This window comes from Melospiza melodia, chromosome 24 (assembly GCF_035770615.1).
Source record: "Melospiza melodia melodia isolate bMelMel2 chromosome 24, bMelMel2.pri, whole genome shotgun sequence".
In the NCBI taxonomy this organism is placed as follows: Eukaryota; Metazoa; Chordata; class Aves; order Passeriformes; family Passerellidae; genus Melospiza; species Melospiza melodia.
Window position 1 is genome coordinate 11,914,017 of NC_086217.1, and position 23,965 is coordinate 11,937,981.

Sequence of the window (23,965 nt, forward strand, 5' to 3'; positions counted from 1 at the left end):
CTGTGATGTCTGATGGCATCAAACAAGGGGGGAATGTCACAGATCCCTTGGAATGCTCCCTGGGATCCCTGGTGGCCCCGGGGGCTGTGTGGGTGGGATGTGGAGCTGGGGGATTGGGATGGGACTGTGCTGGCAGCTCGGGTTATCCCAGCCTGGCATTGCTGCTGCCCCGGAGCTGTCTGGGGCTGGCTGCTCATCCTGCTGTCTGTCCTGCTGCAGGTGGTGTTGTCCTCCTTCAACCACGGGCTGTTCAGCGGGCAGTGGCTGCAGAGGGTCAGTTACGTGCGCTGGGAGGGCATTTTCCGCTGCATCCCCATCTTTGGAATGTCCTTTGCCTGCCAGTCGTGAGTACCTGCCTTCCCCAGCCCTGGCACTTGCTCCTGCCATGGGTTTGTGTGGGGGCACAGGGTCAGGAGGGTCTGCAAGGGATAGATACCATCTGCTTTGGTGGTTTGTTTTCATCAGGCTGCTTTACAGCTCGCTGAAGTTCAGCCTCTCATTCAGTTGTGACCCTTTTGTTACCCAGACCCTTTTGTTGTTCCATTTCACCTGGGAGTTCTTGTAATGGAGCAACATGAGAGCACTGGAGCCAAACAGCTCCTTGGGAGCTTCTGGTGCAGCTGCAGGAGGATGAAATTCCCCTGGTTCTTGAAGGGAATGGAGGAGCTCCAGGAAAGGCTGTGCCACCCCCTGTGTGACCCCCTGAATGCTGGAGCTCCATGAAAGGCTGTGCCACCTCTGTGTGACCCCCTGAATGCTGGGGGCACTGAAGGGAATGCTGGAGCTCCAGGAAAGGCTGTGCCACACCCTGAATGCTTGGGGGCTGCTTAGATCCCCCACACTTCCTGGAGAGCACCCTGAAGGTCACACAGGTGTTGGCTTTGGAGGGGTGTTCCTGCATTTCCAGAATATTCTGTAACTCCTGCATTTCCAGCTCCCTGGGTGTAGTGGCACATGGAAGGAGCTGAGAGCAGACCAGGCTATTTCCACCTGCCCAGTTCCCTGGCTTTGGGAGGGTTTCTGTGACAAGTGGAAGAAGGTGAGGGCAGGCCAGGCTGTCCCAGGTTTCCAGCAGCATTCCCTGCTGCACAGGACAGCAGGTGGGTGCTGTGGGACAGCTCTAACCCCTGTAAATCCAGCCCTGGGCAGGGGAGGACTGGCCTGCTCTGGAAGGAGCATCCTCCTCTGGCAGAGCTGGGCTTCCCCCTTGTAGCTCCAGCTAACGGGTCTCGTGCCAGCACTAAATGAATGTGACAGATAAAATTTGCTCAGACTGCTGTGTTTACACCCACTCCAAGATCCAAATCATCATTTCCCACTTACTGGCTCTCTTGGCAGCTCAGATCCTACCCCAGCACACTCCAGGCTTGCTGTTTAATGTCTCCATTACAACTGGCAAAGGGAATTGTGTTCTCTTGCAGCTTTACCTTGTTAACAAATCCCTTTTATTTTTTCCTTATGGAAGCCATGCAATACCCAGAACAATTTTCCTGGGAGTTGGAAATGCAGGAAAATGGTTTGGTCTGGACCTGTGTGTGTGCCTAAATATGGGCTCCATGGCAGCACTTTTGTGGCTAACCCAATCTAAAGCTGTGTGTTTTCTCCAAACACCAGGAAAATACCCTGTCCCCAGCCCAGGCAGTATTTATATATTTTTTTTAAATTTCTTTCCATCTGTGTATTCTCTCTCTTTCTCTCTCTACCCACCATATATAGAATATACTTTATTCCTTTCTTGATGTGTAGTTTGTCTGTGTAGCCTCAGCTGGGTAGATTTAACTTTACTAACCTCTGAATCACCTTTTTAACTATCCCACACACTGCAGGGCCTCCCTGTTTCCCTCTTTTTACCTTCCCAAGCCTGAATGTTTGGCTGGACCCTTCCCTTGGAAGCTGAAGGCCAGAGTGTAGCTGGAGGTGGCTGTGGAGAGGGCAGGGAGGAATCCCAAAAGGAGAGATTTCCTAGGGAAGGCAGTCTCTTTTCTCCAGGGAGGAATCCTAAATGGAGGGATTTGGGAAGCCAGTCTTTCTCCAAGGGAGAAACCCCAAAAGGAGAGATTTCCTAGGGAAGGCAGTCTCCTTTCTCCAGGGAGGAATCCTAAATGGAGAGACTTTGGGAAGCCAGTCTCCTCAGTCCCAGGGAGGAATCCCAGATGGAGACTCCCAGGGAAGTCCTTGCTCCCTGCTGGTACCTCCAGCCCCAGAGCCTCCTTTCATATTCAGGGATTAAGGGTTAAGGATGTTTCTGCAGGGCCCCAGCCTGACACACTTCCTGGGGATGGCTTGGGGCCCACTGGAGCTGGGGATACCCTTCCCATCTCAGGAGAGGTCCGGGATGTAGCCGCTAGAATTAAAGTAACAAGAGGTTAATGAGTTGCTAAAATATGCACCTGATGTCAAAAGGAACATTCCCCGTGCTTTCCAAGGCTGTAAATACCCCAAATCCCAGGGAATTGGCACTTGTGGCTTTCTGTGAAGCGAGCTGAAGTAGGACAGGCTGCTGCGCTGGGGTTTGTTTGTTTAATTTTCCTTCAGACAGTGGGATGCTCCAACCTTCTTCCCTCTTTTCCTCTGTAAACACTGTGTTGCTTTAATTATCAGCACGGAGAGCTCCAAGAACAATAATCTCTGGCGCTGGGGCTGGCCCAGAGCCACCCGTGGCCCCGGGAACAAACGGTCATTCATTTTGCAACCCTTCCTGAACCCAAATGTTTACATCACACGTTTTGCTCCACGTGGTGGGGTGGGGAGAGCAGGAATATTTTTGCAACACTTAAAAGTTATGAGTGCTCTGAAATCTCTTGGCATTAGCAGTATAAATTGTGGAATAGCAGCAGGTGTTTATGCTCCAGAGGGGGAAGGTGTCAGGGATTCGTTGCTGCTGGGCTGAGGCAGAGAATGGGCTGGTATTGGGGGGTTTTCTCCTGTTTCCTGCAGGTTTCCTTAAATATTTTGCCCTTTTTACAGTCAGGTCTTGCCTACTTATGACAGCTTGGATGAGCCGTCTGTCAAAATCATGAGCTCCATATTTGCTTCTTCCCTAAACGTGGTCACCACCTTCTACATCATGGTAGGAACTTCCCCTTCTCTTCCCTTGCCAGAAATCTGGAGGGGCCACAGGGATGAGGCTTTATCTACAGCTAGGGCTGGTCTCTGCTTATCTGTATTTATTCTGACAGATAAGTCCTCGTGCTGAAAGCAGAGTTAGGTGGGAGGTGATGAACCCAAGGGCACGGGGGGCACTGGGAGAATCCAGGTTTTCAGAGCAGCATGTTTCTTTGGAGGCAGAGTGAAACCCAGCTCTTCCCAGGCCCAGCCTGGAGCAGGGGCTGCTGCCCAGAGTTTGGGAGAGCTTTTTCCAGCCTGTTTGGTAGGAAGTTATGCCTCATAAGGCAGCGGTTAATAAAACTGGGTTAATAATTCCTGAGGAGAGCCTTGGCCCATGAGCCAGGCTGCTGCAGGGAATTGTGACAGCCCCCTCTCTCTGTTGCAGAGGGACAGTCCAAGGGCCTGGCAGCAAGAAAGGAAAACCCTTTCCTCTAGGAAAACCCCTGGATTTCATGAGAAACTTGCTTTGAGGCAGTTCCCACTCTTGATTAATGACCTGTCCCAGGTTTTGGGGTGCCCCTGGAGTGACCTCACGCTCCCACCTGGCTGCTCCAACGGGAGGTCACTGTCCTGTCCCCTCTGTGAGGAGCAGGTGTGAAATGCTGGGAGTCCAACCCCCCTCCCCTCTCCAGGTGGGCTTCTTTGGCTACGTGAGTTACACCGAGGCCATTGCTGGGAACGTGCTGATGAACTTCCCTTCCAACGTGGTGACGGAGATGATCCGAGTGGGGTTCATGATGTCCGTGGCAGTGGGGTTCCCCATGATGATCCTGCCCTGCAGACAGGCTCTCAACACCCTGCTCTTTGAGCAGCAGGTAAGATCCCGGAGCTGCCTTGGTGTGAAGCTTGGTTTCTGAAAGGTTTTTGTGACTCTTTGGTTTCTGACTGGGCCCCAAACCGGCCTTGGCTTCCTGAGGCTCTGATGGTAATGGCATGTGGCAGGTACTCACTATCCAGAGGGACAAAACCTCAACTCCCATAAAACCTTCAGTGCCCAGGGTGTGGTGACAGTGCAGCAGGGGCCTGTGGCCATCTCTAAATCCTGCTCTGCTCAGTGGTTAATCCCTGGCACTTGGAGGTTTGTGTCCTCTCTGCAGAGGAATTCCATAGGCCAAAGGAGTGAGTTCCCAGTGTAGAGCTCATGTCCCGTGGCTGCTGTTCCCTGCTCTGCTGGGGATTCCAGCTCTGGCACAGACACGTTACACAGCTCAGAGCCGAGGTGGTTTCTTCCCCTCAGAAAAAGGGAGAAATGTGCTTTTGGAAGCAGCAGAGCCTCCTCGTTTCCTGCTGCTCCAGCTGCCATCCTTTTGCTGGCCAACTCTTTGAGCTCAAGCTCCTGTTCCCGGCCTCAGAGCCCAGCCCAGCCCCATTTCTTCTTGCTTCCTTGTGTGCCTGCTGATTCCTGCTCCATTATTCTCACCCAGCACCTTTGTCAGCAGCCCTGGAGCAGCCCTTTCCTCTGTGGGTTCGGATGTCCCCTTCCTCCAGAGCCTCGCGGGCTGCGGTGCCGGGGCGGGCGGTGGGATGTGGGATCCAGCCCTCTCCCACACGTTCCACCTTTCCCAGGGCCAGCTCCTCAGGCAGCCTTTGTGACTGAGGCTGGTCTGTGTGCTGGAGACTGTGGGTCCCTTGTGGCAGTGGCGTGTTCTCCTCTGTGCATTGTGCGCGCGGAGCGCGCCGATGGGATTCAGCAAATAACACTGAGAGATTGTGGGAACGTTCTGAGGCCTTTGTGTATCCGCATAAATAGAAACCTCTTAGGCAGGAAATAAAACTTGAGCAATTTATAGCCCTAAATCCTGCCACTTCTGCCTGTGAGAAGCCCCCGGCTCTTTTCTCACGTTGGGAGGGCCTGAGGATGGGGGCAGGCTCGGTGAGAGCCAGCGGGTGCAGAGGAGGGAGCGCTGGAAACACTTGGGAGCACTTTGGATCTCGCCTGGGCTCGGCTCGTGGCTGGCTGGGCTCTGGAGGTGTCGCTTTGCCTTCCTCCCCCATCTGTGCAGCAGCAGCAGAGCTGGGGCCCGCTGGGTCTGCAGGGCACACCGGGGCCTCTGCCTTCCACACCTCCCACTCGGGAGGTGGGATGGGATGGGAAGCAGAGGGCCTCTGAAATTCCTCCAGCAGCTGCCCAGCAGCACCCACCCTCCCCTGTGCTCTCCCTGGGGTGTCTCCATGTCAGACTGTGCAGGGGATGGCCCTGCTCCCAGAGCTGTTGGGGAACACCTCTCCCTGGCACAGCCAGAGCTCTTCCTCTGCAGCTTCTCCCTCCTGCTGCACCCCTGAGCTCCTTCCTCCTGCCCTTGGGCTGTTCCCTGAGTCCCTGCTGAGGGGGAATCACGGCTGGGATGGGCTGGAGCTGCAGGCAGCATTGCTGAGGGAATTGCTGGGGGGCTGAGGGAATTGCTGAGGGGCTGGGGGCTCCAATACCAGAGCTAACTCTCCCCTCTCCACCCTTGCCCTCCCAGCAGAAGGACGGCACCTTCGCTGCCGGGGGCTACATGCCCCCGCTGCGCTTCAAAGCCCTGACGCTGGCTGTTGTGTTTGGAACCATGGTCGGAGGCATCATGATCCCCAATGGTGAGTGAGGAGCTGGGAACAAGGGCTGGCTGCTTTCTCTGGGCTCTGTTGTTTGTTTTCCTGGCTGGGGTGATCAGACTCACACCCCATCCTGCCCGGGGGCTCTGGCAGCTGTCCCGTGCTGCTGCTCTGGCACTCCTGGAAAAGACCTTTGCTGACTTTTCCTCTTTTTCTCCAGTGGAAACAGTCCTGGGCCTGACAGGTGCGACCATGGGAAGCCTCATTTGTTTCATCTGCCCAGCTCTTATTTACAAGAAGATCCACAAGAATGCGCTTTGTTCACAGGTCAGTGCTGATGCTGCTTGACATCCCCCTAAGCCCTCTGCAGAGCCTGGGAACGTGCTTCGTTTGGCTGCAGCACAGAAACTGCTCAGCACCTCCTCCAGCCTCCCCCTCCAGTCTGCCCAGTACAGGTGGGAGCTGTTCTGGGTGGGTGTCCACCACTTTGGGATGCACAGACAGTGGCAGAGGTGCTGGCCCAAGCTGGAACACCAGCTCTTTTTGTCCTTCCAGCAGCAAGTGAAACAGTCATTTTGTGCATAAAATGCTACTTCCAGTCCTCCTCGGGGTGGGATTCAGGTTTTGGATCCTCAGAACAGGAAATCCAGGCAGCCTGTAAAACCTTAAAGCCTCACATCCCGACCTGCCTGGGCTGGGTAAAACAAACAGGGCTCCACGATGTGGTTTGTGCTGCCGACCCTCAGCTTTCTGCTTTCAACCAAAATAATAGTAAAAAGGAACACACACATAGAGGTGTTGCTTCAGGAATTGATTTTCTGAGGGATTGGGGTCGTTCAGAGGCTGTCAGAAGTTTAACTTTTCCTTTTGCTCCAGTTTGAATTGGCCTCCTCAGGGACCGAAACAAAGTGGCTCTTTGCTGGGCTTGATCTCTCTGCTCCTGCAAATACTGTGGGCTGAAATTAACAGGTTTTGGGTTTTTTCCCTAAGAATAATTTAATCCACTGCCTTTTTCACAGGCCTCTGTCCCAACATTCCCAGTCAGGACAGTGCTGGGCTGGGAATAAGGTTTTGGGCACAGTGTGGAGTCAGCAGGGGAGAGCAGCACGTTTTTGTGGGGCCCACAGAACTGGTGGCTTGTTCTCTGCTTAATGACTTGTGGCTTTGCAAACCTACGTGAATTTTTTAAGCAGGGTGTGTTTTTTTTCTTCCCTGTGCTTTCCCTGACAGAAGGAAGTAGTCCAACTTTCCAGCTTTCACTCTGAATTCTGACACTTAGCTCCGAACTTCTTTGAGCGAAACCCCGAGCAGGAGTCTGAATGCCAGCCTGGGTTTTTCAGGGAAACAAAGAGCACTTTCAAGAATTGCTTTCTATTCCGGCTGAGCCAGAGCGTTTCCCTGCAGTGCCTCGGGGCTGCACTCAGGACAGGCTGAGCTCTCAGCCCGGCTGCTGGGGTGGGACACTGGGGCCCTCACAATGCCTGACCCCAGAGCCGGTCACGAGGCTCAGGGAGATGTTTGTCCTGCAGAAATCCCCACAGAGGAGGAAGGGCTTATCTAAAGCATCAGGCCCCGGGTTACTTGTCGAGGGGCTGGCAGCAAGCTGTCCAGCCTTCCCTGAGTGATCCATGGCCTGTCAGGTTTGCATTCCTGCTCGGAGCGAGAACACACCTGCCCGCCCTGCTCAGCACCTCCCCGCCTCCACAGCCCAGCTCCCAGCCCACCCTCTCCTCCCTCCAGGTCTTTGCAAAGGCTCATTTATTCTTTCCCTGGAGCTCTGTCTTTGGTCTCCTCCTTCATTCCTGCACTCCTTTGATCAGGTGCTCCACTCCATCAAAGTCAGCTCCTGAGGAAGGTGGCGGGCGGGGGGAGAATGCCAGCCCTGGGCTCAGCTGTCCTTCCCTTCCTGTCCCTGTCCAAACAGGGTACAGGGACGTTCTCCCTCCTTCCCTGCATCAGCTTTAGCTCCTTCAGAGCAGCAACCCTCAGCGCCAGCTTTTACACTTCTCTGGGTTATCTTGGCTCTTGTGCTGCTGAGGACTGGCTGCTTTTATCGGGCCACTTCTGGCACCCAGCAGCGTCCAGTGTGGGGCAGGTGGTGACGTGAAAGGCCAGGTTTTTACAGGAGAGGTGCAAACTGAGCCTGCGGAACACTAAAAGCAATGAAGAGGATTTCAGATGGGGGAGGGAAACGGGCAGATGTTTGCTGGCCAGCAAAGAGCTTCTGCTGAGGAGCTGGGAAGGATTGGAGCTGCTGCTCAGCTGGGCTGGGCTGGGAGTGCCCTGGTTGGAAGGGTTGGGTTGGAAAGGCAGGTCCCAGAGCAGTTAAAAAGCCCAGAGTCAGGCACACAGCGCTGTGAGTGAAGCAGGGAGAGTGTTCCCTTTCTTGTGGTTTAGCATCTGTTGCTGTAGAGGTCCGCATCCCGCTGCTCCCCGGGAGCCCCGGTTTGGCAGAGCTGCTCTGGGCGGTGTGGGGGTCTGTGAGCAGAGTGGAGCTGCCAGCAGGAAGGTGTTGCCTTCCCAGTGTTGACACAAGCTTGTCCGAGAGGCCCCTCCTAGGGAGGCCGGAGTTGCTCTTGTCCCACTTGGGGAAGAGGAGCTGCCGGGGGTCAGGAAGTGACCCCTGGGCTCACCCCTGTGCGGGTGGAAAAGAGATTCCCTCTGCCCTTCCCTGGCAGCACAGGGGCCAGCACACCTTCTCCAGCAGCACATCCAGGGTGCAGCCCCCCAAACACAGCATCTCTGAGGAGGGGGCTGGCAGTGACCGGGGCTCTGCATTCCTTCGCCATGACTCCCTCCCTCGGAGCGCTCGCTGGTGTCCAGGAGGAGGACGGGGATGGCGTCACGCCACACAAATGCAGCGTGTTTGCTTCCCGTGGCTGCAGGACAGGGCTGAGCTAATGGCTCTGCTCTGCAGGGCTGGATCATTTCTGGGAGGAAGGAGGGCCAGGGGAGCACGACCGGCCGAGGAAACGGCCGCGTGAACTTCCTCTGCTGGATTCCTGTCCATGCTCCAAGCGTGGCTCCCGGGAGATGTGTCCTAGCCATGCTGAGCTGCCCCAGGGCTTCCCACAGCCTCTCCCGTGTCTGTGCTGAGAGGGGCTTCTGCAGAAAGGGCTCTGCTCTCAGTGGGATCACTGGCTCTGGGGGAGATCACTCCCCTTGGCTCAGAATGCCTTGCAGTGCTGAGCCTCCCCTCGCTGCAGGTTCTCTCTGGATGCTCTGGGGATTGGTGGCTCCTCTGTCTGGATTGGTTCCTTCAGCTCTCGAGTCCTTGCAGCCCTCAGTCCCGTTCCTTCAGTTGCCTCGGTGGTCCCCTGAGCACAACACGCCTGCTTTTCCATGGCATAAGCATCTCCATGGAATGAAGCCAAATCGTGGCCCTCTTTATTCTGGTCTTCAGCTGGGGAGGGGGTAGGTGAGGAGGGGGTGAGGGCAGCTCAGGGACAGCCCAGCCTGTCTCCGGCTGCCACGTGTGCCCATACCCGCTGCTCCGGGAGCTCGCAGCTGAACTCCAAATGTGCAGCAATCAAAGGGGCTTCAATCCGAGCCATTTGAGCCCCTGGTTCCCCACCAAGATAAGAAACAACAAAAATCCTTTTAAAGCATTTAATGTTTTCAGCCGTTTCCTACAGCTCCCTCCTCTCCCACGTTGCTCCTGGTTCCTGTGGCACCAGAATAGATCCTCTTTGTGGAAACGCTCTTCCTCTGCGCTGTTGTTTCTGGAAGGTGCCAGAACAACGTCCCAGGCACAAAATGCATTTGTGCCGGGGCTGTGGATTGTGGGAGGGGAGGAAGTGGAGCAGCTCGGCCCAGGGCAGCAGTGCAGGACCTGCTGACTCGGCGTTTGCCCGGGGCCGGGGGGGTGCATGGCAGGATATCTGCTCTTTGTGCACCCCGGGCAAGGCAGGCAGCGCGTTCTGCTCCCGTTTCCTCTGCAGCAGCTCTAAGGTCTGGCCTCTGCTCCCTGGCCACGCTGCCCCTGGTGCAGAGCTGCTCCACGTCCCGCCAGCCTTTTCCTCCCGAAGGCGTCGGGCTGTCTGCGGGGCGTGCTGGGAACGGGCCCTGCGGGGTCCCCTGAGCCCCGCTCTGACCACGCTGCTCCCTTCTGGGTGACCTCCCCCAGTGGGTGAGGAAAGCACCCGCCCCTCCTCCCCCTCTGGAAGTGCCAATGTTTTAATTCCTCCTTCCAATTTCACCTCTCCCCTTGATTTGCAGTTTTCTGGCAGCTCTTCCAGTGGTGAAGTGCTCCCTGTGGCCATTCTTGGTTTTTCCCCACACTGAGAAGCATCTTTTTGTTGTGCTTTTTGTGAATTGGGATGTAAATCTGCACAGTGAGGATCGGGAGTCATGGAATCATGCAGTGGTTTGGTTTGGGTTGGGAGGGGCCTTAAAGCTCATCCAGTTCCTCTTCCTGCCATGGGCAGGGACACCTTCCACTAGACCAGGTTGTCCAAGTGCCATCCAACACTTCCTATGACTCATGTGGAATTAGATCCTTTTAGATCAATTTGTCATCACATAACAAGCTGTAAAAATTCCTTTGCTGCTCATCACTTTCTCCTTTTTGAGGTAGAGGAATTCCAAGAGCCCTTCCCTCCATGGGATCCAGATTCCACCCTTCTATTTTTACCCCGTTTGATCCTGGCTTTCTGGGAATCAGGGAGTCGTTTCTCAGCAGCTTCTTGAGCCCTGGGACCAGGATCTGTGTGTGGACATGTTACCCTTGCTTTCAAACCCAAGGATTTTGAAGCAGCTGCCTGGAATGGTTTGGGGCTGTAACCAGGCCAGGCTCTGTGCTCAGCCAGACCTGATTTCATGGAGTTCTCATGCTGGGAGTACCAGGAAATGAGTCTTTGCAGTAGGACTTGTCTGCCACATGCATTTTCCTATCCCTGGGTCCTGCCCACTCACTTCACTCACTTTTGAGCCCTTCCAAAGCCTTTCCAACAGCTTCCAGCCTCTGAAACAGCTTCCATTCCCATGGCTCTACACCCAAAAATGAACCTCAGCCCGGAGCAACTGGTTTTCCTGTTTCCCTCTGACATTTCTCTCCCTAACACATGTCACCGTGCTGAGCTTGGAATTCTGTGCAGGCACCGTGGGAATGCCGTGGGGAGCAGTCCCCTGGATTTCCTGTGCTCACTGTCCCTCTGTCCCTCTGTGCAGATTATCCTGTGGATTGGGCTGGGCATGCTGGTGATCAGCACCTACACCACCCTGTCTGCCACCGAGGACACCCCTGTGAGGACAGAACCAGTGGGCTTGGAGCACCTGGACAGAGAGGAGAGCAGAATTGACCAGGATTCAGTCAAACTTCCAGGTATGTGCTGCTGGAGTTGGGTTTCCCAGCCCTGTTCCCAGGTCACCTCTTAAAAAAAAGGAGAAATTTGTTTTTTTTTAAAGTGTGGTGGAAGCAGGGTAATCTCCAGGCAGCTCTGTGCATCTTCCCAGCTTCCTGGGGCCTTTTCCCAGGAAAAGCTGCACTTTTGTCTGCTGGAAAAGCCGCTGTGACCTCCAGTGGTCCATTGTGGGAGTTGTTCTTTTGGGAAGGGAAGGGAAGGGTGTGGTGCAGGTTTGGATCCCCTGGAGGGACAGAGCAGGGATTCCTGTTTGGGATGGGCCCAGTGCCCACCTGGCCCACAGGACTGTTCTCCCCTGTGCCAGGCTAAGGACCATCCATCCATCCATCCATCACCCTCGAAGGAAGGGAAATTTATGGGAACTGCCTCTTTTTTTGGTGCCGAGGGTATAAATTTGGCCTCGTCTTTCTCTCTGACAAAGCCTGTGATTATGCCTCAGCTTTGTTTACCGGTCCTTGTTATTTATTATTTGTTTGCTGGGGCTGCTGATGGAATTACGGCCGCTCCTCCCTTTCCCAGCTGCCGCGGAGCGAGGCCGTGGCGCGCAGGTGCCGCCTGACCCCGCGCTGCCCCTCGGCGTCCTGTTCCTTCGCTGCACTTTTGTTTCCTCCTGCTCCTGTGGGGTTTTCTTTTTTTTTTTTTTTTGTTCTTTGGAGGCCTTGAAATATCCTCGCAGAGACTGAGAGCGGAAGGGAGAAAGGGGCTGGCTCTAGTGGAGATTATCCTCCCTCCTGGTTCTTGGCTGGGTTCCTGCCCGGCAGCTTGGAGCGTCTCCCACACCGGTGCTGCTGCCGATAACATTCACTCTGGGCTTGCTCCGCCGTGGAGTTTACTTGTGGTTTGCTCGTGGCTTACTCAAGGCCGTGTGTGCCTTCCCGGGCACGCGGCTGATGCCGGTGAACTCCGAGCAAAAGACACTCCCAGTCCCTTAATGGAGCCCTCAGCAGGGCCTGGAGGAGGGATGCGATTGAATTCTTCCGTCTTGGTTAATTTTGGAGCAGTAATGGCCAAAGAACAGCTGCTCCTTTCAGGAGGAATCGCTAATGACACGTGTTCTGACTGGGAAAATAAAAAACCCCATAAAACACGGTGTCTGCAGGAGTTTGCTGAATCTTCTCCCCTTCTCGGCGTGAGCCGGGGCGGTGGAGCGGGATGCCAGGCTCTGATCACCCCAGCGATCCCGGGGCCCTCCGGCAGCAGCTCTGAGTGCTGCTGGATTAAATAATCCCACCCGGGAGGAAGGCGGGTTTAGTGCTCCCGGCTCATAAACTTCCCAGGGAGGAGCCCTGCAGTTCCAAGGGAAAGCTCAGCTGTCCCCTGAGGTCCCTTTGCCAATGGGGCTCCCTCCCCGGGGAGGAGGAAGATGGGGGACAAAGACCTGCAGGAGTGGACATGGGGCTGCCCCGGGAGAGCCAGCACTGCTATTCCTTGGATCTGTGCCTCCCTGTGCCTCTGCAGGATGTCGGCTTGACTAGCAATGAGAGGCGTTAAATGGTGCCCTTCATCCCCCGCCGCGGCTCCCCCTCGTCCTCGCCCGCCTTGTTTTGCAGAGCAGGAGCTGCCGCAGCAGCTGCATCCTGTCCTTGCAGGGCCGCAGGATGCAGGCAGGGCTGCACCTGGGTGCCCTCCGGATGGGCCGAATTCCGCACCCGGGGCTCAGCAGGATCCCACGGCTTCAGCCCTGCTGGCTGCTCAGCCCCTTCCCCAGGGCACAGGGTGCCCCTTTCCTGGCTGCAGGGTGCTGCTCCAGGCTCCTGTCCCGGCTGCAGGGTGCTGCTCCCAGCCCTTTTCCTGGGTGAAGGGTTCTTCCAGACCCCTCCTTCCAGGCACAAGGTGCATCTGGGTCACAGGGTGCTCAGCCCCTTCTCTGGGCACAGGCTTGCTCCGTGCCCTTGCCCGTGCTGCCCCATCCGAGGCAAACCGCAGGGCCTTCCCCCAGCGCTGCCTTCCCCGTCTGCCTCCCGCCTGTCAGCGTGTGAGAGGAGTTTTATTGGCCTCTTTGATGTTGTGGAGCCCAGAACTGGAGAGACTTTCATTAAAGCCCTGCCCCGTGGGCCCGGGGATTATGAATATTAGAACATTGGCCTTTTATGTGAACACGTATTGACCAGCGGCCTCGGAATCGTGTTTTTCCTAACGACACCCAAGTGCCCATTACAGCCCCAGCCTGTGGTGCTGGAGGTTTTACTGTCAGCAGCTCTTCGGGAAAGGGATAAAACCCCTTCCAGCCCCGTCCTGCCGCGGCTGCGCCTCTGTTAAAAGGTTGCTAAGCTGCCTCTGAAAGCTCAGGAAGGCAATTATCCATTAAAAAAAAAAAAAAAAAAAGCTAATTAGGCAATTTCTCTCCGTATTTAAAGCACCCTCGAGGGTCTCGGGGGGGGATTAAGATTTTGTAATATTTTTCAGCTCCTTACTTGATCGTTGCTGCTTCATCTTCTCCCTGCTGTTGTGCAATGTTGGGTAACAAAGCCCTGATTCAGGCTCCTTGTGCAAGAACCCTTTTCCCGGTGTGGTGTGCCGGGCACCCTGCTCCAGCCATCCCGCTGTCCTGGCGACTGGGGTGGGTGCTGTTACTTGAATTAGGGTAAAATTTGGAGTTGTGTCGTGCATCCCTGCACCCTCCATGCCCGTGCTTTGCCCCCCAGCAGCCAGCTGCCCACAGTCCCTGCCGGCGTTCCCCGGCGGAGCAGCCCCGGGGATGTGTGGAACGTGGCTCCTGCATCCTGCAGGAACAGCTTGGCTCCGCCGCGGCTCTCCCTGGTGCTTTGTGCGAGCGAGCTTTTAATAGTGCCTGTGACACAGAAAAGGAACCAGCAGCCTCTGGTAATTTGGGTTGGTTTTTACTGCTGGTGCGTCAGGAGACAACTGTGAACTAATTTCAGGGATGCCATTCCATAACCTTGTGAAATCTGGACCCGTTTCGGGGGGAGGGAGGGCTCCTGGAGGCGCAGCTGGGCCGGGGGCTCCCCGGGGAGGGCCTGGCCCTGCCCTGCTCCTGGTGCTCGGCACGTCCCAGGGCAGAGTGTGCCCCCAGCCCTCTGCCCTGCTTGCTGGGCTCCGTTTTCCTTGGCACAGGCTCCTGAATCTTGCTCCGTATCATGCGATGAAGGAGTTTCAGCAGATCTGGAGCTGCACTGGCACAAGCAGGTCCTGAACCTTGTGTCCCTGGTCAGCCCTGGGGTGATGCCCTGGAGTGGGGGGTGAGTCCCAGAGCTCCCTGTGCTGTCCCTAGGGCTCCACCTGGACTAGGGGCCAGCACAGCAGGGCCCATCCCGCTGCCTCTGCCCAGGGCAGGGGCTGTGGGAGCACATTTCAGCTCCGAGAGGCTGGAAAAACGTGTGAGGAGGGATTTAGTGCCTGCCTGGGACCATTGCAACGATCCGAACCAGGAGTGGGGGGAGAAGGGAAGCTTTTAGGTTGCTAATCATGAAATTTTATGGCAGCCTGGAGAGGCTGTTGCCAAACCACAACACACCCAGGCACGCACACGCACAAATCAGCTGCAGGACGCCCCGGCTTCCCCTCGTGTGAGCAGAGCTGCCGGAGAGCCGGGGGGTCAGAGCGAAGCCTCTCGGTGCTGCCTCACACCCCGGCCTCTCCTTGGGAGCCAAAAAGCTTTTACAGCCTCTCAGGCCTTGCCTGTAATGTCCAAGGCCGCCCATAAAACACGACGAGGCGCAGCGTTACTGGAGGACGCTCCAAAGGGACCTGGAGGGCAAAGAAGAGAGGCAGAGCCCCAGCAAAACTCTTGCCTGCAAAGCAGCCGGAGCCCCGGATGGATTTCCAGGCAGCCTGAGAGGTTGTTAATTCACGCCCTGATGATGAACTTAATTTTGTCTCCCGCTGAGCAAATGATGGCTTCGAGGCAGCTTGGCCTTGTTGCGGCGTGGAGACTTTTGGGTTTGTGTTTTGTTTGTGTTTTGGGCTTTTCCTGCATTGTTTGCAGAGCGGGGAACGTGCCTCTGCCTGATTTATGGTGGAAGCTGCCAGGGACACTCCCGGAGCAGAGCGGGGCCTCCCCCGGCCCCTCGGGCTGCCCTGGGCCCACGGGGGTTCACCTGCTGCTCTGGGCAGGGATCGGCTGCGATTAACTCCTCTGCGTCCTGCTGGCAAGGAAAGCTTCCCGTGTTTTCCTTCTATTTACTGCTCTCTTATTTCCCTCTCCTTCCTTCTCATTTCCTCCTCCTTCCTTCTTATTTCCTCCTCTCTTGTTTCCCCCTCCTTCCTTCTTATTTCTTCTTCTCTTATTTCCCTCTCCTTCCTTCTTATCTCCCCCTCCTTCCTTCTTATTTCCTCCTCTTTTATTTCCCTCTCCTTCCTTCTTATTTCTTCTTCTCTTATTTCCCCCTCCTTCCTTCTTATTTCCTCCCCTCTTATTTCCCCCTCCTTCCTTCTTATTTCCTCTTCTCTTCCTTCTTATTTCCCCCTCATTCCTTTTTATTTCCTCCTCTCTTCTTATTTTCCCCCTCCTTCCTTTTTATTTCCTCCTCTCTCCCTTCTTATTTTCCTCTCATTCCTTTTTATTTCCTCCTCTCATCCTTTTTATTTCCTACTGTCTTCCTTTTTATTTCCCCCTCCTTCCTTCTTATTTCCTCTTTTCCTTCTTATTTCCCCCTCATTCCTTTTTATTCCCCCCTCCTTCCTTTTTATTTCCTGCTGTCTTATTTCCTCCTCCTTCCTTCTTATTTCCTCCTTTCTTGTTTTCCCCTCATTCCTTTTTATTTTCTCCTCTCTTCATTTTTATTTCCTCCTTTCTTATTTCCCCCTCATTCCTTCTTATTTCCCCTCCTTCCTTTTTATTTCCTTCTCTCCCTTCTTATTTCCTCCTCTCATCCTTTTTATTTCCCCCTCGTTCCTTTCTATTTCCCCTTGAACATCCTCTCCCTGCTGGGCTCGTCGCTGTGTGAGCAGCCCTGCCTGCGCTGGGGTTCTCTGGATCCTCCGCTCCTCTCCGACCGGAGCCATCTCCCGCCTCCGTGAACCAATTAACGAGAAACTTTCCTCCAATAGAGTAAATAATTTCTTGCACCGGGGCCAGGACTGAGCTGGGAACATCCGCAGCCGTGCCGAGCTCCCCTCCCCGGCCTCGGCCTCCCGCTTCCCAGGGCCCCTGGCCAGGGCTGGGCACCCGTTCCTGCAGCCCAGCTTTTCCTGAAAAGGAGGAGCGTCCTGCCCTGACTTGCTGAACCCTGGGAAGTCCCTCAATGGAGAGGGGGACCCTTGGGTACTGGACTCGAATTTCTCAGAAAATCCGAGTCCTTTTCCCCTCCCACCATCGCTCCCCAAGCGAAGGAACGTGGAAATCTGGCCAGCCCCGCACACGTCCCTGCTCTGGGTGTGGAGCTGGGGCTGGACTCTGCGTTTCTGAGAGGCTCGGGGTCCTGCTGGCACAGATCCCTCTGGGCCAGGAGTTTGTACTTAATTTTTTGCGAATTTTTGTTGTTCCCCCCCCTCCCCAGCTCAGGCAAGGCCCACGCAGCTGAAGTTGTGGCAATCCCTTCTTTCCCATGAGTTCATCTCGTAATAAATCGCACCAGCCCTGCGGAGGGGGAGGAGAAAATGGAAAGATGTTTATAGAATTAATTCCCCAAAGGAAATCACACGGGGGAGGGCGAAGGGGGAAAGAGTTGGGAATTTTTTTTTTGTTACAGAAGATAGATTTTTTTTTTAAGAGTTTGTTGGATGGAAAAAAATCTGCAGAACAACTTCACTGCTGGGAAACAATTCGATTTCCTTCTCTGCTGCTCTCCAAAGGCAGAGTTCACTCCCTGTGTGGGTTTTCTGCCATGCTGGGGGTGGAAGGGACCCTTCCCATCCCATGGAATGTGCAATAGATTCCATGTGGAATACGCTGGTCATACCAGTGCTGAACACAGTGACTGGTTTGACTGGGATGTGTCTTCCAAAAACGTTCTGTCTCTTTGAGGGCAAGGTGGGGGAAAACTCCCCCTTCTCCCTCAGGAGTTTCCCCTAATTAATGCCTGTTGTTTAATCCCCCTCCTCAAAACTTTTGCGGGAAAAGGAGACCTCCCCACCCCTCCTCCTCTGAGAGGCATCTGAAGGGCTGTGGGAACACTCGGGCACTAAAAAGGGGGGGAAAAATCAAAATAAATAAGGTTTTAAGACGTTTGACAGCAAACAGCCGCGGGGGGGTGGGAGCTGGGCTGGAGCCCAGCTCGGGTTCTGGTGTTGGGGGGTTCGGGGCTGGATCGCAGCTCTGCCTCTCCCAGTGCCGCGGGATCCGGGTCTGGATTCCAGCTCGGGCTCTCCCGGAGCCGGGGTCTGGGGCAGGGAGCCGGGGGGATGCTGACATCTGGTGGCACTGCCTCGCAGCAGCAGCCGCCTCCGCCCGTGCTCCATTCCCGGTCCGTTCCGTATCCATCCCTGCTCCATCCCTGCTCCATCCTTTATCCATCCCTGCTCCATCCCTGCTCCATCCCTGCTCCATCCCTGCTCCATCCTTTATACATCTATGTTCCATCCCTGCTCCATTCCCGGTCCGTTCCTTATCCATCCCTGCTCCATCCCTGCTCCATCCTTTATCCATCCCTGCTCCATCCCTGCTCCATCCCCACTCTATCCCCTCTCCATCCCCTCTCCATCTCCTTTCCATCCCCTCTCCATCCCCGCTCCATCCCTGCCACTCTTCCCTTCCAGCAGCTCCATACAAACCCACAACAGGGAAAACAACCAGGTTTCCATACAACTCCACAACAAAACCTCCCCCAGCCCCACTGTGCTGAGGCTGGAGGGAAATCAGAGGCTGGGCAGGGTGGGTGAAGGGATTGGGACAGACACAGCGATTCTCAGCTCCCACAGCTCATCCCTGTCCCCATGGTGTGTTTGCAGAGCAGAACCCGGTGGTGGAGGAGCCTGAGGATGACCGTGATAAACCCAAAGTGCCTGAGGAGAAGGAGGAGATGGAACAGCCACAGATCAAGGTGCCCGTGCAGGTGCCCAAGAGGGAGGAGGAGAGAGGGAAGGTGGAAGAGAAAGTGCAGCTGGACCGTCCTGATCAAGGTAAGGTGATCCTGGGAAAGGGAGCTGGACTGGGAGCTGTGGGTGTGTGTATGTTTTGGGATTCTGAGACAGAGATCCTGAGCTCTCCTCCTCACCCTCCCCTCAGTGCACCTCCGTGGTGCTGTTGGTGGGTTGAAGGTGATTTAGTGTTTGATGCTCTGGAGGCTTGCTGGGAACGTGGCCTCCAGATGAGAGAGAGAAGGCAGGGCTGGACAAGGGCAGCATGGAGCTTGGGTGTGCTGGGTGTACTGGGTGTGCTGGGTGTGCTGGGTGTACTGGGTGTGCTGGGGGTACTGGGAGCCTGCTGCTCTGACCCTGCCTGTCCCCAGGGATTGCTGTGCCCGTGGGGGAGGCCCATCGCCACGAGCCCCCGGTCCCACACGATGAGGTGGTCGTGGACATGGGGCGGGAGCGGGAGGAATCCAGCGAGAACAAAGCGGCTCCTGGAGGAGCCAGCGACCGTCTGCTGGAGGAGCCAGCCAGGCTGAAGCCCCCGAAGGAGGCACTGGGGCCAAAGCAAGGCAAGGAAGTGGCTGCTGAGAACCAGCAGCGAGGAGGGACTGGTGGGCCTGTCCCAAATCTGGAGAAGGTCCCGGAGGCAGCGCTGCAGCAGGGGGGAAGGCCGCCCTACAAGGAGCTGGAGCCAGGGCAAGCCAAGCTGGAAGCCAAGGCACAGGCGGCCGTGCTGGATGGTGACACTGCCGAGGCTGCTGAGAGGGACAAGGCACAGCTCCAGCTCCCCAGGAAAGCAGAGGAGGCTGCAAAGCCCGTGGAGAAGGAAGCAGACCCTGGTAAGCTCCTTTCACAGCAGCTCAGCTGAGCAATCTCTTCTGAGCCTGTAGTGCCCCTGGAGTCGGGACAATTTGGTCATTCCCATCTCCATCCTGGTGCTTCCTTTGAACTCCACGAGTGGAGCACGTGAGTGAGCACAGCCCCTCCGGCAGCTGCTGCGGGAAGGGAGGAATCTGGTGGCTTTGACAGCTACTGCAAGAGCTGTCAAACAGTTGTTCGCTACCCGCCAAAATGTCAGGTGCCGTGCTGTTCCTGCACGGCTCCCAAATCACCGGGGACACGGAGCCGGGAGATCTTGACAGGGAACACATTGCCAAGTGCCCGTCTAAAAGCCAGTTAGAGCTGTTCTTGCATGTTAATTGGCCGAGGTAGTTAGTGCTGGCTCGCTGCCACCAGGCACGGGGTTGTTAAATATTGGGTTTATTACTTCCCTCGCAGCCGGCGCCTTGGATGCGAGCGGTGCCGGGACGGCGTGGAGGCGTTCTAGGGAACATCTGCACTGACAGCAGAGCTCTGTGGTCCTTTCCTTTGCAGGTGAGAAGCAGGAGCTGCCCCTCCCAGAGAGAGCAGAGCTGCTGGAGAAGCAGAACACTGAGGAGAAGCAGGAGAAGGCAGGGGGTGAGTGTGTGTCCTCAGGGTGTGCAGGGATGGGCTTGGATTTCCTCAGATCCCTCTCTGTGGGAGGATGGTGTCTTGAGGCCACAGCCCCTGCACAGCATCAGGTGGTGCCTGTCCCATCTCTGGCACACCTGGCAGGGCCACTCAGGGACCTGAGTCATGCTGGCACCTGGGCTTGGCTGCTCCCCTGTGTCAGAGCCCTGGGAAGAGGGAGACAAGAGTGAAACTGCTGCGGGAGGGGCATGGGCAGGGGCACGTGGGGACACCTGAACACATCACAGGGAAAAGCTCCTTTCCCCCAAGGCCTCAGCTGCTCTGTCCCTGGGGCTGAGCTCCTCCCTCCAACCTCTGCCTGACAACTGGGGCTTGGAGCCTGAGCTTGGACTTGTGTGCTTGTGGACTTTCTCTCATCCCATCCTCTTCCAGCTTCCTTCTCTCTCTCCTGGCAGGGTTTGTGGAGTCAGATCTTCTTGCCAAGGAGAGCCCTTGCAGCCCATCCAGAGCTGACATGATTTCTGGGGGCTTTGGGTCACAGGGGTTTTACTTCCTCTGTCTTTTTCCCCTTTTCCAGAAGCAGGGCCAGCAAAACTGCTGGACCACAACGTGCTGCTGCAGGTGATCAAGGAGCAGCAGGTGCAGCACAAGCAGCTCCTGGACCAGCAGGCAAAGCTGCTGGCAGTGATCGAGGAGCAGCACAAGGAGATCCACCAGCAGCGGCAGGAGGAGGGGGCAGAGGAGAAGCCAAAGCCAGGTAAGGGCATGGCCAGGGAGCAGGAGCCTTCCAGAGGGTGCTCACAGCTCAGAGTGGCTCTAAAATCAAACTGGGAGAGATCTGAGCTCCTTTGGCACGTGACAAAGTCCCCTTGCACAGCCATTTCTGTAGGGATACCCACAGCTCTGCTCTTCCTCCTGAGCTCCTCTGGCACATGGCAAAGTCCCCTTGCACGGCCGTTTCTGTAGGGATACCCACAGCTCTGCTCTTCCTCCTGCGTGGCCCCATCTCGTGTCTCACAGGATGTGGTGGCAGGAGAAGGGAATGTCCTGAGAAACGTTTTCCATGTGGGTTTTGTCCTGCAGCAGAAGCACAGGCAGAGCCTGCCGTGCCCCTCTCCAGGAGCAGGGAGGACGAGAGCCTTGGAGCCAAGGGAGACACGGCCGGGAAGGAGCAGCTGGGCCAGCAGCCCCCCGATTCCACCAGGCAGCACAGGGACATGCTGGGGAAGCTGGAGGAGGCTGGGCAGAGGCGTGACATTCCTGTGGCTGCTCCCAAGGAGCGGAAGGTGCCGCTGCAGGAGATTGACAGAGCTGTGAAAAATCCCGTGGAGAACCGGGATCCCCTCCACGGGGATGCCCAGCGTGTTCCAGCAGCCAGAAACCACCTGGAGAAAAAGGCCTTGGCAGAGGATTTGGGAGGAGAACGTGAAGCCAAAGCTGGAAGAGATGTCCACCAGAAGAAGAATTTCCTGAAAGCCGTGGAAGCAGCTACAGCTCCCATCCAAAGAGAACAGCCGGGGGCTGCCAAAGTTCAGGGAGTAGCAGGAAAGGGCTTGGAAAGAGACTCAGGAACAGACCTTAAAGCCAAAACTCTGAGTCAGGTGGAGCCCAAGGAGCTGGCAGGGGTGCCGGACTCTTCCAGTAACAGGAATGTGGCAGTGAGGGAGCAGCACCCTCGGGACAGGGAGCGGCTGAGAGCAGCGCAGGCCGAGGGAGCGGGCGGGCGGCAGCGGGACCCGCCCGGCCACGGGCACGGGAAGGAGGAGGGTCCCGGGGAGGAGCCCCCGGGGGGCCGGCAGGGCCGGGGGGGTGGGGGTCCCTCCAAGAGCGCCCCTCAGGATGCTGAGAATGGAGCAGCTCCCCCCAGGGATGCACAGCAGCCGGAGCACGACATCAAACCCAACCGGGAGCTGAAGCTGCAGGGGGGGCTGGACCTGCGGCGCAGGAGACGGGACCTGGACCTGCTGCCTCCCGACCAGGAGGAGGAGGAGGAGGAGGACGGGGAGGAGGCTGCAGCAGGAGCAGGGGGGGTTCTGATCGGCCTGAACCCCCTCCCCGACGTGAAGGTGAACGACCTGCGGAGCGCGCTGGAGGCGCGGCTGAGCCGGGTGGCCGAGGGCGCGCAGCACCTGGTGCGCAGCCGCCACATCCAGCAGGTGACACAGGACAGCAGCCCGTGACAGTGTGCCTGTGCTCTGCAGGGAAGGCTCGGCCTCACTGAGTGTGGAGAGATCTGAGCCAGCTGCGCCTTGCTGGACGCAGGGCTGGGATCCACGGGATCTCCTTGGATCCCTGAGCACCACCCTGGGCTGTGCCTGCGGGTGGCCAAGGAGATGGTGGCACTGGAAGTGACATTCCTGCTGTCCCCCGCCTTCCAGAGCTGCCATGCACCTCGGCTCCCTGCCAGGCCGCTGCTTCAAGGAGCTTTTCCAGCATCTCATTGACATCCAATTGCCTTCTCCAGCCATCTCCCAGCTCCTCTCAGAAGCAGGAAGGGGCTCCATGGCCCAGCTGAGCTGAGGGGGCCTGGGATCCATCCCCACCTCGGGAAGGGCTTTACCCCAGAGAGGCCGTGAGCTGAGGACCAGCAGAGCCAGCGCTCCAGTGCTGGGCTGGGAGCAGAGCCTCATTTGTCTGGGCCACAGTGGTGGTTTAGGAACCTCATTTAGTAGAAACGCTGCCTTAACTGGGCACAACTGCTGTTGTGCTGCCTCTCTCCCAGGGATGGGGTTCCTTGGCACACACTGGGATCACACAGAGCTCTGCCCCCTCTGCCCTCCCTGGTGCTCCTCTCTGTGCTCTCCAGCTCCATTTTCCCCTCTCAAAAGTGCATTAAGAAGCTCAACTTCCCCATGACCCTTCCCAACCCGGCTTGATTCTCCTGCCAGAAGTGAGTGGTTTGGGAGAAAGCATGGCAGGGCCAGATGGATCCAGGGGCTCCACCTGCCCCTGCCTGTGTTCCCTGTGCTCTTCCCAGCCTCCCCCCGCCCTGTTCTGCATCCAGACAGGTCCCTGCTCCACCTCTGGGAATTTCTTTGGTGAGTGAAGAAGGGAGGAGCTTCCCCAAGAGCTCTGTGTCGTTTCAGGCTCCCCGTGATTCAACCCTTCGGGTTTTTTGGGTTTTGTGTTTTTACATCCCGACCTGCGAATGTACAGAATTCAGTCCCAAAGCTGTCCCTAGACCGGCTGAGAATTCCCAGCCTGGAGCCCTCAGACCTCATCACTGTGGTGGCTTTTCTATCCCGACCTCCAAATGTCTTTGGCGACCTCGAGTCTGTGTCCAGTGGGCCCCTGCAGAGCTGGCACGGGGTGGGACTGTCCCCGCCTGGTGCTCCCGGGGTGTCACAGCCCAGAGTGACAGGGGAGCCACCTGGGGAGTCCTTTGGGAAGACCCCCCAGAACGCTGTGGCCTTAAACCCCCCGAACCCAACGAGCTTCTCCATTAACGCTGTCGTCAAGCACAAGCAGCACGGCCGGGAGGCGGGGACGGGCTCTGGAGCTCCAGGGCTGCCCCGGGACAGGGGTCCGGGCTGTGGCACATCCACACCCAGCCTTCCCTTCCTGCGGTGCCAGGGAGCCCGATCGGCTCCTTGTGCCCTGTGCTGCCGGCTCCGGCCCCGCGGGGGCACCGCCGCCTGTTCGTTGATCTGTGTGTGAACAGAAGGGACCAAAGATGCTCCTGACATTGATGCTCCTGACATTCCTGCTCTGGGAATGCCGCGGGCACCCCGGCCTGGGCGGGAGCCGCCTTGTCCTGCCGGGATCGGCTCCCCGGGGCGGGGGGGACGCTGGCACGGAGAGCCCGGAGTGCGGGCTGAGCCCATCAATAAAATAAGCTGAAGCATTCTGATCTGAATTCTTTTCTTTTTTAATAAATAAAAATAGATCTGTGGCCTTCACCCAGCCCGGCGCTGAGCCTGCTCCGGGCCGGGGAGCGGCTGGGCAGCTCCGGGACCGGGAGGGGCTCCGTCATTTGGGGACAATCCGGTGCTTGGAGGGTCTCCTTCCCCACTAGCGGCTCCGGGGTCACTTGGGCGTCGCCTTTGCCTGCAAAGAGCCGCGGTCAGGACGGGCCCAGGCCGCCGCCATCCGCCAGCACGGGGACCGGGCACGGGGAGCGGGACCGGGCACTGGGACCGGGACAGAGCCGTACCGCGCGGGCGAAGCACTCCCGCAGCGCCTGGAACTCCTGCAGGCACGCGTCCCGCCGCAGCTCCGCCGGTCCCGCCGCCGCCGCCGCCACGCACCGCCCGTAGGCCGCGGCCTGCGGGATCATACGGGACGGGAGCGGGGGCACCGGGACCCCCTGCAGCCGCCCTCTTGTGCCCCGCCTGCCCCGGAGCCGCCCTCCCGTGTGCCCCCACCGGCCCCACCTGGTCCCCGCAGGCCGCCAGCGCCGCCGGGAAGCGCCGCAGCCGCGCCCGCGCCCGCAGCCACACTCCGCGCCCCGACATCGCCTCACGCACGGGCGCCGCCATGCCCGGGCGGCCGCGATTGGCTGCCCGTCCCGCTCGTCACACACCGCTCTCGTCTAT

At 57.3% G+C, this 23,965-nt stretch overlaps 2 protein-coding genes across 3 annotated transcripts in view; one reads left to right on the forward strand and one right to left on the reverse strand.

The window, feature by feature from the left end:
• SLC38A10 (solute carrier family 38 member 10) overlaps positions 1-23,280 on the forward strand; it is a 30,345-nt gene extending 7,065 nt beyond the window's left edge. Inside the window, exons 6-16 of one of the 2 annotated variants that reach the window (XM_063175454.1) lie at positions 220-344; positions 2,968-3,070; positions 3,741-3,923; positions 5,574-5,685; positions 5,864-5,970; positions 10,813-10,966; positions 17,856-18,026; positions 18,356-18,817; positions 19,353-19,436; positions 20,008-20,187; positions 20,514-23,280. In XM_063175454.1, the coding sequence (XP_063031524.1) occupies positions 220-344; positions 2,968-3,070; positions 3,741-3,923; positions 5,574-5,685; positions 5,864-5,970; positions 10,813-10,966; positions 17,856-18,026; positions 18,356-18,817; positions 19,353-19,436; positions 20,008-20,187; positions 20,514-21,610 (2,778 nt within the window). In that variant the 3' untranslated portion in view covers positions 21,611-23,280. The remainder of the gene's footprint in view (positions 1-219; positions 345-2,967; positions 3,071-3,740; positions 3,924-5,573; positions 5,686-5,863; positions 5,971-10,812; positions 10,967-17,855; positions 18,027-18,355; positions 18,818-19,352; positions 19,437-20,007; positions 20,188-20,513) is intronic. The other variant, XM_063175455.1, reaches the window with a different exon arrangement.
• On the reverse strand, positions 23,275-23,884 carry NDUFAF8 (NADH:ubiquinone oxidoreductase complex assembly factor 8). The gene is made up of 3 exons (XM_063175456.1): positions 23,804-23,884; positions 23,584-23,694; positions 23,275-23,477 (listed from the first exon to the last, which is right to left on the reverse strand). The coding sequence occupies exons 1-3, from the start codon at positions 23,882-23,884 to the stop codon at positions 23,457-23,459; spliced, it is 213 nt and encodes a 70-aa protein (XP_063031526.1). The 3' UTR covers positions 23,275-23,456.
• Positions 23,885-23,965: the final 81 nt, after the last annotated feature.

What these genes read in the sequence shown, in the direction of transcription:
- NDUFAF8 (XM_063175456.1), bottom strand. Translation starts at nt 23,884, where the DNA reads ATGTCGGGGCGCGGAGTGTGGCTGCGGGCGCGGGCGCGGCTGCGGCGC. An exon ending in TGGCGGCCTGCGGGGACCAG is followed by an intron (nt 23,695 to 23,803) that starts GTGGGGCCGGTG and finishes ATGATCCCGCAG; the next exon opens with GCCGCGGCCTACGGGCGGTG. An exon ending in GGGAGTGCTTCGCCCGCGCG is followed by an intron (nt 23,478 to 23,583) that starts GTACGGCTCTGT and finishes GGCTCTTTGCAG; the next exon opens with GCAAAGGCGACGCCCAAGTG.